This window comes from Mycteria americana, chromosome 1 (genome assembly GCF_035582795.1).
Source record: "Mycteria americana isolate JAX WOST 10 ecotype Jacksonville Zoo and Gardens chromosome 1, USCA_MyAme_1.0, whole genome shotgun sequence".
NCBI lineage: Eukaryota > Metazoa > Chordata > Aves > Ciconiiformes > Ciconiidae > Mycteria > Mycteria americana.
In genome coordinates this window covers 22,714,189-22,727,536 of record NC_134365.1, presented here as the reverse complement: position 1 = coordinate 22,727,536, position 13,348 = coordinate 22,714,189, and the positions used below count along the sequence as shown (strand labels likewise).

Sequence of the window (13,348 nt, the reverse complement as noted above, 5' to 3'; positions counted from 1 at the left end):
TCTTCCAAGACTATTCACTTCAGCAAAGCGGTTTTTCTTTTTATTCAATGGATTAGAAAACCAGGGAAATAAGTAGACATAAGAATGCATTTGGATTCCAGTGAACCTGCCCGGTACATCACTCTAGAAACAAAATTCCCACTTATACATAGAATTTACAGAAAATAAATTTGCTAAAACTAATCTAAAGCTGACATGATGAAATCCAGAAGGAAAAGGCTTTTGCTGTGATTGTCAGAAATTCATGTTTCCCATTTTTCACTGTGGAACATAAGAAATGAGTCGAACATGCTTTATATTTCCCACAACTAGCAATTTTCTGTCTTTGGAAAGTTTTAGAGGGAGGAGCTCAGAGGTGCTGTGGGAGGGACTAAAATTCATATTAAAGTTTTAGCATGAGAGGGAGAATTGTCAGAGTAGAAGGTTTCTTCTGAGGTTTTGCTTTTTTTTCATTTAGGATGATAAGTATTCATGTTCAGATTCTTCTAATAATTCTTTTTTGGAATTCTGATTGTCAGATTATTCCCAGGATTGAAGAATGTGGACTTTCATGTTCTCAGGTAATCTCTTACTTGTTCCTATTTGCTACCTATTAATATAGTAGTTGTATGCTGCCAAAATAATTGTAAGAAAAGCAAGAAAGCAAAAATGGAAAAATATTTCAGCTGTCCTGAACATTCACTTTATATTCCTGTCATTCTGAATTAAGTATCTAAAGTGCCAAAGATGACTGTTAGGAAGGGAGTAAGAAAATGCATCTTACATTATTTCCAACTGCTGTTGTTGGTACCTTTTTTAAATCTGTCTTTTCTATTTGAAAAAAAAAAAGATATAGTTCATATTCATTACTTTGGAGAGTCATTTTTTATAATAGCGGTGGTGCCAAAGAGATGAGGGAGGGAGGAGCGGGAGGTTTCAGAAATTGCTAATTATGTGAGGAATATACGAAACACTGACTTTGCTGTGAATAAATGAATTAAGTTTGAGAAAGAGTAAAACCTGTTTTTCATTTTGTGGGATGAATGTAACTGCAGTATTGAATTTAATGACTTATGTATGTGCATAAAAGTGGAGTGCAAACCATACCATCTCTTGAATAGCTTTGAATTTTGTATGTTTCCAAATATCCCCACAAAGGGGCAGTATGGAGATACTCTGCTTCTGCTGGCATTCTGAAACTGTAAGAATAGAGTAAACTGAAAGATAAATTAAAAAAAGATAAAATAATAGGGAATCTGACTTTCAGTCTTGGTAGAGGATGATAACTATGTACTTGCTACAGAGAAGTGGAATTGATGGCATGAAAGAATTTGGCTGTCTGTACAGACTTCTGCTTGAAGATGTCAGTGTTTAGGACAGGTAATGAAACATACTAAAGATTGTCTAAATGTGGTGGTACTACCCAGATATTAAGTTAGTATATGTAACAGCAATTTATTCTATATTTTATACGCATATCCTAGAAAATATCAGGAATAAAGATGCTTATAAAATACTAGATTGAGGGAAAAAGAACCTCTCTATATTTAAAGTTGTTTAATATTCCTGCATTCAAATTCTGTAGTCTCTATCCACTTAGATAATGTTTTTAGAACAATAAAATATATTCGTAAGAGATTAATCTCTAGAGGTACCTAGCGGCTTTTCAAGAATTTTTATGTACTTATGTTTATGAATGCAAACATACATGTATTTTAAATAATTTATGCTCCTTGGTCTGCTGCAATGAGAGTTTAAAATAGAAAAGATTTACCGTTCTAATTTATCCCTCCAAAGAGTGTATGACTATCAGACTCAGCGTGTAAAAAACAATAGCAACCTTTTTTGGTGGGATTGATTCAGGCTAGGGGATAAGATTTACCTCTGGGGACCTTAAAGGGCATCTTTCTCTGTCATATCCTAGGTATGTATGTTAAGAAGACTGATTCACTAGATGCCTAAGGTATAGACACAACCCTGAGGTTTGGTAGATTGGATCCCTTTCTTTGCCTTCAAGAGTTTGTCTTACAACTTTTCCAATACCGAAGGTTGGATAACTGAGATAGGTGTATTCTTTTTAATTTAGAGGGGAAATACATTGTTTCCAGTATAATGGAATCAATCAGTCATTTGTGATGTTAAAGATAGGATTTAGTTCATGTTCTCTATGTAACGTTTCTGCTAGTTGTATTTCGTAGAATCTTGAATGCATTAATGACTTTTTAAGTAAAAAATGTTTTCTCACTGGGAACAATCTTGATCTTAACAGGACAAGTTACTGTCAGCATAGTATTTTCAATCTAGTGCAAAGCATTTTAGCTACATGAACTTTAGAGTCTCATGACTAGCTTGTTAGAGAAAACTCTTTCTTCCTTTTCCTTTGGAAGTAACTTCAATTTCCCTACATAACTGACCACAATTTGTCGCCTCAATCCCATTCCTACCTGAGCTACTTTAAAAGGGAGCAGTTTATCTATCTTCTCCATAATTTATAACTCAATGGTCTTTATAGCGGCACTAACCAGGGGTTACAATTTGTCTTTGTCTACGTGCAATATATGTGTGCTGCCTTCTGCTATAGCACATCGGATCACAAAGTAGAGAATCGATGCTGCTTTTTCTAGTGATTTTCTTAATGTGATAATGAGATATTGTAATTTAAAAACTATCAGAAGTTTTCCGTAGCTAATATTGCTACAAGTGAGTATTATAGAAAATTGGTTTTTTCTTTATGATGTTTTCCCGTAAGTTTGTATAGCGGATTTCTCTTCTGCAGAGTCAGCCCTGAGGTTGTGTTGTTCTTCATAAAGCAATAGGGGAATGAAAAGCAATTAATTTGCATTTTTCTGCATTTTTCAAACTGTGAGTATTGTCAGAAGGTTTTGAGCAGGTTTAATAACTGAAACTGTTGAGTTTGACCAGCAGACTGCATTTTAAGGTGGCTATGTCCCTTGAATATTTGTAAACAGTTTGGACATCCTTGGGTACTCCTTATCAGAGTAAAGCATTGGTTGTACTTAAGAGGGAAATAGTGACCTAACTGTTTTGAGGTATGTGACTTAAAAACCCTTCACACTGAACTGTTGAGATTTTGGATCGTATTACAACTTTATGAATTATTCTTAGTTTACCATGAGTATTCAGCAAGACATCCTTGCATTGCCTTGTATAAGGCAATATCCAGGTTTCATCACTGTACCACAAACTGTACTTCTGTTCAGTACAGGAAAGGAAAAAACAAAAGAACATTGGATGTTTATGCAAGTATTACATGAAAATTTAAACAGCATGAAAATATACAATTGTGGGTTGAGTGATGGCAAAGGAACAACCAAGTTTTTATTACGTATTATGATTTATTTCTCCTTCCTTATTTTAATGGCTTGGCTTTAGAGCTCATGTGACATTCTGGTATTCAAAGGTTAAATACAATGGGTTTGGTCTTCATGCCTCACCCAATAGCAAACACAGTTATCAACCAAGTTTCCCTGTAAAAGCATAGGGGAATCCCAGCCTGCAATTGAAATTGGGTTTGTGCCCTACTCATTTTACAATCCACATTGTTTGCAGGCCGTACACAAAGGAACAGGCTTACACCAAATTTGACTCAACAGCTGGTAAAGATCAAGAGCACTACATTTAAAAAAAACTCTCCAGAAAACTATGAAATAATATTTGTATTGTCTGCCATTAAATGTAGTAATGTTTCCAAAGTCCATGGATAAAGAAGGAAACCCTAAACTGAATCTGGGATTTTCCCTGCAATTATAAAGGTTATTGGCAGCAAATTCTTGATATAGCTGCTGCCTGTTCATGCTATTCATAGTTGAAGTATGTGGTGTTTCTTTACTGGATATTTATGCCATGGATCAGTCCATACTTGCTGCATACTACACACTGCAAAACCAGTGATATAATACAGCCCTTAGGCCACTAACTCAGCTGACATAAATTGCATGCTTTGTTCATTATTAAGGTAAGCAATTCGTATTTTAAAAGTGATCCCAAGCCTCTAAAAAATGGATGTGATAATCTAGGTGACATAATTCAGCTGTTCTCTAAAATCTGTTTGAAAAACTAGTTTTAGACATGGAAAATGTCTAAAGGGACTGATCAGAGACGTGGCTTCCTCAGAGTGAGTGAGAGAGAGAGAGACACAGTGTGAAGTCCCAACACAGGGAGATGTTTCACCACAGGCTTTTATGGGTATGCATCGATATACCTGATGATTGGAGGAGATGCTTAAAAATATAAAACATATCCTCTGCTAATATTTGCTGAGGCGCAGTACAATCCATGAGAGCATGCCCTAGACAGAAAGCCTGGATTTTGCATCCCTACCTGTCATTGACTCACTTGTGTGGCCTTATTCAAGTAATTTCCCTTATCCAGTTTTCACAAGTACAAAATAGCACTGACCTTCCTGTGTGATGTGTCTTAATTATGTGTTTTAATTACGTGCTTTGAATACTATAATTAAGTGTTAAGTACTCAGTAGTCAAAGCAGTCATACTTAAGGGGCTCAGTCATGTTGACTCACTGTATTAGAGAGATATTAACCCATTTGCTTAGCTATCCCTGCTCGCCTTCTCTGCTGGTAGTCAGGAGAGCTGCAGTTTAGCAAGTTTAGGTGATTTATCTCTTGGACTGTGTTTTACATTCGCTCTTAGGGTCAAAAATAGCTTGGCAATGACACAAGACACTTAGCTTCCATGTTTCCTGCTGTGTCCTATGCCGCTGGTTGGTGCCATCCCATTTCCTCACCCCCTGAGAAGAAAACAGCCAGTGACAGGTACAAGCAAGGAGTTATGAAACTCTCCAGTGTTCCTCATTATTAGAGCATCTACCAGCACTTCTTTCAGGAGAGGTGGAGATGGAGAAAGCGCTGCAATTCAGAACTTGCAAAAAATGCATCGGTAGCTCTTGTTTTTTTTCTTTCTCCTCCTTTCCTCAAGAACTCTGGAAAAAGGTTACAAGGTCTGGAAAGAGATAAGCCACCGGAGTAACAAGAGCAGAGGCACTACAGACAGTCATGAAAGTTGGGGACACAAAATTAACAGATGTTGTAACTGGATCTGACAAGGTGTCCTAAAACTGAAACACAAGGCAGTGCTAGAAGCTTCACCACCATGAGACGTCAACATAAGTACATGCAATCAGTACTCATAGCAGGAGGTGGATATTAAAAACAAAAAAAAAGAGATATATAAGCAAGCTCAGCAGGAGATGGGAGCAGCTGACCTTTATTATTGGCAGCAAATTTTGGCTCACAAATCTCTCTCAGCCCTGATCTTAGGGAGGGAAGATATCTTTCAGCTCTACTGGGACCCAAAGATCAGTGGTGAATATTGAGATCTGGCAGTAGGTGCTTTCCACAGCTGCAGACTATTGCTGTCTGACTCACTACTTTGCAGTTGGGAAGCTACTTGTAATTTGATCAAATCTAGGCAGGACAAATTTTTTAGGAGCGGTAACAGCTTTAACGAGACCATGTGGTGTGACCTAGCTGGAATTCTTGCAGTAAGGTCTAGGGTTAGCTTAATTTGTACATTTGCTGGAGCTGGCAAGGCTGTACCTGTTACTTTGTCATGTTTGTTTATGCTGTCCCGTTCTTCCTCTCTTGCCAGAATGTCTGTGCATGGGAGAGAACCAGGGATGATCAAAAATGAGAAGGACCAAAAAGAGGTTTTAAAAGACTTCTTTCTATGGATAGCTTTGGGTACTCTCCTGGCTTTTTGGCTCAGCATTGAGAAGCTAGGTCTCACTCCCAGATAGGTAGGTAATTTGGACCTAAGAAAGGAGTTTCCTCCTATCTCTGACTGAAAATCACTTGATTTCTGGGAGCTATGAATTCCCGTGCACCATGCTGTGGCTACCAGGCTGTTCAAACCAGGAACCCACATCTGAAGTTCTATGCTTCACGTTACCATCATCCCCACAAGAGATCCCTAGGTTTCATATATCAACATCTGGTACAGATGTTTTCATAGTAGTTTTCATACTGTCAGGAAAATATTTTTCCTTGTAAAACCTTTTTTTCTGATTTTGTTAACACTTATTGGCTGTTTTTTGAAAGCCAGGAAATTATTTGCCATCTTAAAAACACAAAACAGAAAATATGCCCTGAACAGCAGTGTGTTTCTGAGGAAGTTCCAGAGCAGCTCTGAACTACTTGGCTAGGAATGATCGCAGAACTGGTAAATTCATGTATACTCAGATGTGATACGGACACATCACAGCCCTGACCCTACCTTCACAACTGTAGGAATTCACTGGGCCAGAATTTTCTGGGGTCATGAATAAGCTGGAAAGTCACAGTAACTAATGATGCTGAGCACTGGAATAGATTGCCTGCGGAGCTTATAGAGATACCCGCACATGCTAAGCAAGTATCTCTCAGATATGTCTCAGATAAAGGTCATTCTGCCTAACTCAGGAATGCAGAGTAGATGGCATCTTGAGTTCTTTTCTAACCCTAATATCTGTGCTTTCATTCATCATTTTCTCTTTTGTGGGCTCTGGAAATGGTCTTTCAAGTCATATTTAACTTATGCCTTTGGAACAGTCAACAGAGCCAAAGACCTCTCTTGCTGTATTGCATATTCTGCCCTTTCAGCACGCAAAATATGGGACTCACCATGAAAACTGTATGGGACATACAGTCTCATTCAGGAAAAGTCTATGCAAAAATGAAGAGAGTTTTAGTTCTACTTTGCAAATTATCTGTGGCTCTTTCTCTTGCAAGAAAATGTTTCAACTTAGTTGCTTTGAATATGCGTGGTAAATTTCAATCATTTCTGGAAAGCTGATTGTCTTGGAGTTGCCTCTACTTGCCTGCATATTTTCAGAAAGTATGAATCATCTAAACAACACTGTACAGTACTAGATGTGCATTCATTGTCTTTTCTTGGAAAAACTTTGAGGAACTATAATTTATTGCAGTTAATACATTTCACTGTCTCCAGTTCTATTTTTCCCTTTTATCCCTACATATGCAAACTTCCTTGATCTTCTTCCCATTTCCTCATCTCCCTGACCTGCTGTTCTTCCTTCCATGACTGCAATGACAATTTTCTCCATTACTTTTCAAATTTTGATATCTTTGTATTATAATTTTTCCCCATTTGTGGTTTGGTTTTGGTTTTTTTTTAATTATTTTTGCAGTTCTCATTATAGTATCATGTTTCATGCTTGGTTTTGGTCAGTAGTATGTGTTCTTTTAATTTTTTCCCCTCATTTTCAATATATTATATTTATATATAATAGAATAATTTTTAGAGCATGGTCACATCTGTGTTACCATTCAGTCTGCCTTTGTAGTTTATTTTCTCTTCCACTTAAGGGGAAAAAAACACATACACTTTTTAGGCAAATGTGTGGCATAGATGGTTTTCAGTGAGTAAGGGCTATCATTAAAAATGAGACATAGGGTGAAGCAACATATGAAGGTACTGAACACTGATGGTTTTATTAAGCTGAGGCCATGCCCAGGAATTATTGCTGCCTCTAGGGACAGCAGCGTGACCAGGAGAGTCAGGTGGAACAATGCTGCTGTTGTAAAGTTAGTAGAATCCTGCCTCTTTGGAATTCCTTCTTTTGGACCTCTGCCTCCTTTAATTGGACTGTGCTAACTGTAGCAACGACAGCATGTGGAAGATACACAAGATAAAGCCAAGCTATATTATTATTCCATAGTATGTTTTTTTTTCCTTCCCCCCCGCCCCCAACCCCCCAAAAAATTATGAGTTAACAGTAAAAAGAGAAATAGACTATGTAATGACTTTTTGAGTAATTATTTTTTATTTTGTATTTTATATGATTTATTCTTCCTTAGCATTTCCAAATTTATTCATAACTAGCTTCTGTATCAGTTATCTCAAACTTCAAATGTTTCAGCTGGAATGCACAGTACAGATATTTTCAGTAGGGTTTTTCTACATGGCAAATTTTGAATGTTTTTTAATTTTTCATGTACTCATACTGCTAGCTCTTTCAGGAAAAGGTGTTTTTGGCTTTTGTTGCTCTTGATAGGAGAGGAAAGGCATGTATGCAGGGATTCTGGTATAAGATTTCTGATGTAGGATTAAAACTTTCAGATGCCATAATAATACAAATATGAATAGTTAGGAAATAATCCTCTCTCAAAAATTTTCAAGTATACAGCTGCAAAAAAAGGTTTTTCACCTACATGTACTAAGAAGATTTTCCTCATTTTGCTGTGGCTAGAGTGTTTGTGTAAATCAAGCAAGCACAATTAGAGCTAGTCAGGCATCTTTATCATTAAGTCCTTAATGGAAGGAGTTCCTTAACTGATACTGTGGCACCAGGAAGCAACGCAGTGTCCTGTTGGGACTGTCATCCGAGACTACTCTACCACTGTTTTTAGCATGGCCTGAGGGATCATTTGTACGGCCTTACATCCTCACACAACAACATAACAAGCTAAGGTTAGAATAAAACCAAAGTCAACATTTAAAAATATTTCTCAGCAGGAAGAGCTATAATCAGGGGTAGTTCCAAGTTTATTTAGGTTTGAAATTTTTCTCTGTTTAAGAAGAAGAGGGAGAAAACACCATTTTTATGGGAGCTACAAAACCTAGAAACATGTGCTCCTGCATTTCTCTCCATGGCTTTGAAGGGTGTCTCAGCCCTGACACGTGGCCTCCAAAGTCTTGAAACTGTTATAAGAAATTATCACCATGTGTGCTTTGTCGTTCTAAATTTTAGTATGACTTTGTGATCCATGCTGGCAAGGTTGGGATTAGCAAGTTCATTTTTGTTTTTAAGCCCCTCCGCCTCCAACATTTCAGGATAGTATCTGTGCAACATTCACCCATTCTATGACCCTGCTCTTTTCCTGTGGTTCCAGGTTATTAAATACAGATTAAATAGAGATCATGAGAAAGCATTAGCAACTTGTCAGGGCAGTATGAGAAACCTGCATGCTCAGCATGGTGCTGCCTCAAGTTAGGCAAGGGAAAAAGTCAAGCACAGGGTTAGTCTGAACTCCACTCCCTAGAGCCCAGGCATCTGAGTTATGAGCCAGAGTCTGACGTTCTGTCTTCAGGGTAGCTGCTGAGAGCCACTCTTCCAAAGTTTCAGTTTTTGTTTTTTTTCTGATGACTGCTTAAAATATAATGTAAGTGGCCTTTGAAGTAGGAAACAGATCTCCCATTTGAATATTGAAAGCACTCAGCTTTAAAAGTTACACTGCATCTTGCCTGTCCTCTCAGACCATCGTTCTTTCATTTCCTCTCTATACAATATCACTGCTTTGACAGGAGGCCTGGGAAACCCTCTCATTTACTGGGCAGCGTGGCAAACAGACAATTTAGGCTTAGAACTGCTTGAGATTAAGGAGGATGTTGAACCTAGCTGTCCCTTGAGGTAAGGACTTGAAAGCTAGAGTATAAAAGCTGGAACAAGCCCATATTCTGCTTTCCTCTTCTAATATTTCTGGTTTGAAAGAAGCTAGGCTTGAGCTTTGTTAGTTTGACCTCTGTTACTATTCAATCTCCTCCAGCCACCTGCTATGCTGGAGGACATGGCTGTCTCACAAGGGAGTGTATGCTATCCCAAAGAGCTTTGGCATGAGCTAGATGTCATTCCAGCTTTGTTCTGGTCATCATCTAGACACCAAACTACGTGCATGCAGGGAGCTTTCAGATCAGAAAGGGAGGTACCTAATAAACTTAGGTGCCTCTAGTGTTAAGTGGCAATTAATAGGGTATGATGGATCATGGTGTTTGGCTGAGATTACCGTAGTTTGCTTAAATCATGTTTCAGGTACCTAATCCCTCTTTTAGATTTGGCCAACTTAATCTTATTTTGCAAATGACTGCAAACTTTGGCTTCATTTCACTACCAGCAGTAATGCAAAATCTGCACAGAGAAATTGCCTTACTTGGAAATGATATGACCCTTTTCTCATGGGCAAAGCTGAAGTTTGTATAGATGTATTGGGTTTGCGTGGCAAGAGTTTGGTAGCAGGGGGGCTACAGGGGTGGCTTCTGTGAGAAGCTGCTACAAGCTTCCCCTATGTCCGATAGAGCCAATGCCAGCCGGCTCCAAGATGGACTCGCTGCTGGCCAAGACTGAGCCTGTCAGTGATGGTGGTAGCACCTCTGGGATAACATATTTAAGAAGGGGAAAAAGTTGCTGCGCAACAGCAACTGCAGCTGGAGAGAGGAATGAGAATATGTGAGAGGAACAGCTCTGCAGACACCAAAGTCAGTGAAGAAGGAGGGAGAGGAGGTGCTCCAGGCACCGGAGCAGATATTCCCCTGCAGCCTGTGGTGAAGACCATGGTGAGGCAGGCTGTCTCCCTGCAGCCCATGGAGGTTAACGGTGGAGCAGATATCCACCTGCAGCCTGTGGAGGACCCCATGCCAGAGCAGATGGATGCCCGAAGGAGGCTGTGACCCCATGGGAAGCCCACACTGGAGCAGGCTCCTGGCAGGACCTGTGGACTGGTGGAGAGAAGAGCCCATGCTGGAGCAGGTTTGCTGGCAGGATGTGTGACGCCGTGGGGAATCCATGCTGGAGCAGTCTGTTCCTGAAGGACTGCATGCCATGGAAGGGACCCACACTGGAGCAGTTTGTGAAGTGCAGACTGTGGGAAGGACTCACGCTGGAGAAGTTCATGGAGGACTGTATGCTGTGGGAGGGACCCCACGCTGGAGCAGGGGAAGAGTGAGAGGAGGAAGGAGCGGCAGAGACAATGTGTGATGAACTGACCGCAACCCCCATTCCCTGTCCCCCTGTGCTGCTCTGGGGGAGAAGGTAGAGAATTTGGGAGTGAAGTTGAGCCTGGGAAGAAGGGAGGGGTGGGGGCAAGGTGTTTTAAGATTTAGTTTTTATTTTCTTATTACCCTACGCTGATTTTGATTGGTAATAAATTGAATTAATTTTCCCCAAGTTGAGTCTATTTTGCCCATGACGGTAATTGGTGAGTGATCTCTTCCTGTCCTTATCTCGACCCACGAGCCTTTCATTATATTTTTTCTCTCCCCTGTCCAGCTGAGGAGGGGAAGTGATAGAGCAGCTTTGGTAGGCACCTGGCATCCAGCCAGCTTCAACCCACCACAATAGGCAAGAAGTTTTTCCCCACTTGGATCTGATTCAAAGTTCATTCAAATCCGTGGAAAGAGTTTCACTCAACCATAGTCCTCCACAGTTTGTGAATGTGAGCAGGATGGCATTTATCATTTGTAAAGGTCACAGTGTACTGCAGAGCACTGCTCTGCTCCTGGGACAGACTCTAAACATAAACAAAATGAGCAGTTGCCTAGAGCAAAACGGTGAGGGCTTTGTTGTGTGTGCCAGAGCACTGGAGAGCCAGGCCTGCAACATATTCCCTCTTTTGCTGAGCAATAGTGTTAGGATATATGAGAATACATTACTGGAATAGAAAAAGATCTTCAGGCCAAAAGAAAAATAAGTATTTCCAAAAGAAATAACCAGTGCCTCCAGCAGCAGCAGGAGGAGCAATTCTATCCTGAAGGGTCTCTTCTTATAATCTTCACTTCAATTCTTGCCATTTTTTTTCTTTTTCCTTTTCTGTGGCAATCTCACTGCCCACTGGTTCCAGTCACCTGTGAGGTTGCAAGTCTCAGTGCTGTCAGTGCTGCTGAGGGATCTTGACTAAGTTTTTCTTGTAGTCTCTTCTGTGCTACAGAGATTATTATACCATCCTAACCTCAAAGCATGGGACATCCATGGTTGTCTGGAGAGCTTGTGGACTCTGTGTCCTCCTGTTTTTCAAGAAATAGCCAAAGTAACGGCTGACTTGATCTGGTGTTGGTGACAGTACTGCTTCTAGCAGGAGGCTGGACTTGGCGACTTCCAGAGATCCCTTCCACCCTAAATTTCTTTGATTCCATTTTATCATCCTCTGTATGAGATCTCCAGTCATTCACTGAAATAACCATTAATGCTGTGTTAGAATGTCCCTGTCTCATTGTTAGACTAGAAGTGCTGATTTGGTAGATTAGTTGTCCTTTCAAGTAGCTGAGTGGTCTGAAATTTTTGACACTCTATGTATGGGGTGGTGCTGATTTATACCAGCTGAGGGTATGGCATTCAAAGTGCATTTTAATTTTACTTTGTCTATTGTATGCAATTCTGTTTTGTTAACAACTTGCATTAATATTTTAGGAAACACGACATCAAAATGATTGACAATTTTTTTGTTTTATTTTTTCTTTTTTTGTTTTTATTTCTAAAAAAAAAAAGCTAGAGCATACTATTGCTTCAAGCAAATTCTGCTTCTAGTCCTGGAGTTGGAGCATACAATAGAACAGGCAGCTTTTATTTCAGATTGTCATAGCTCCCTTTGGTCCAATAAATTTAAAAGCAAGTGGTTTCTATGTAGGTCTTTTTTGTATCACAGCATTATTTTTACATACAATTCACTTAAAAAAAATACAAGGGGGGAATATTCTTCCCAGTTGTGAGACCTCAAAGAAATATTGTTTTGACTGGACACTCACTTATAGGATAAATACATGTCACTGCGAAGAGTTCCCAGAAATATAATTACTGTGCTGCCGACTCTTTCACTTGTTCTGCTCTGTAAAAGGGATACAGCCGTGCAGCCACAGTAATGGTCAGAAGATGTTATATGGCACATACAGTCCCGCTAAAATATGGGACAGTCCAATTAAAATATGGGAACAGGATTCCTCTGCATCAGTACAGTGGAGGAGGAAATACATACTGACCTGAAGACAGAAACGGCTGTTATACCTGAATAGTAGCAGGTAAACGGAAGGACAAAAATCTAAGGGGCCTGAGGGTCTTGTGTCAGTAGTGTGCTCCTGCATTACTGGAGTACTGCTAGACTGTAATGGAAGTGTTGGCCTTGTGACAAACAGCAGGTTGTGGAGGACAGGGTCCGTACATTTGCACATACATGTGAAATGGCAAGTGGTGCAGGAAACAAAAATTGATAAAAGACTATGCTTTAGACCACTGTGAAGCCTTACTGAAGGTTGTCCAATAATCTTCAATAAACCCAATAATCTCCTCCCTGTTTGTTCATTGTCAGTTCACTGTTTAGTGGAGAGCACATCAACATGGGGTTAACACAGGCAGATGTTACCTTGCTCTGTTGGACACAAGCCAGCTCTCATCCAAAAAGTGTGTGACCTCGTTAGCACTGTACTGAGCCTGGGCTTAATATCCCAGTTCTCAGTAGTACTTATCCTCCCAGGTTCAGCACTGCACTAATGTGATGGGATGGTTTTTGTTCAGCTTGGAACACACGCAGAGAGTCTCGGAGCTGGATAATGCATAGGCATGACTCAGATATTTTCTTTTTAGCATTCCGTAAAAAAAATCCAGCAACATCCAGGCGCTCTTGTAGAAG

General features: G+C 39.8%; 1 protein-coding gene across 1 annotated transcript in view; it reads left to right on the top strand.

Annotated features, from left to right (window-relative positions):
- Window positions 1-423: 423 nt before the first annotated feature.
- Window positions 424-13,348, top strand: part of IL17REL (interleukin 17 receptor E like) — a 47,154-nt gene continuing 34,229 nt past the window's right edge. Inside the window, exon 1 of the mRNA XM_075492715.1 lies at window positions 424-560. Coding sequence (XP_075348830.1) covers window positions 459-560 — 102 coding nt within the window. The 5' untranslated portion in view covers window positions 424-458. The remainder of the gene's footprint in view (window positions 561-13,348) is intronic.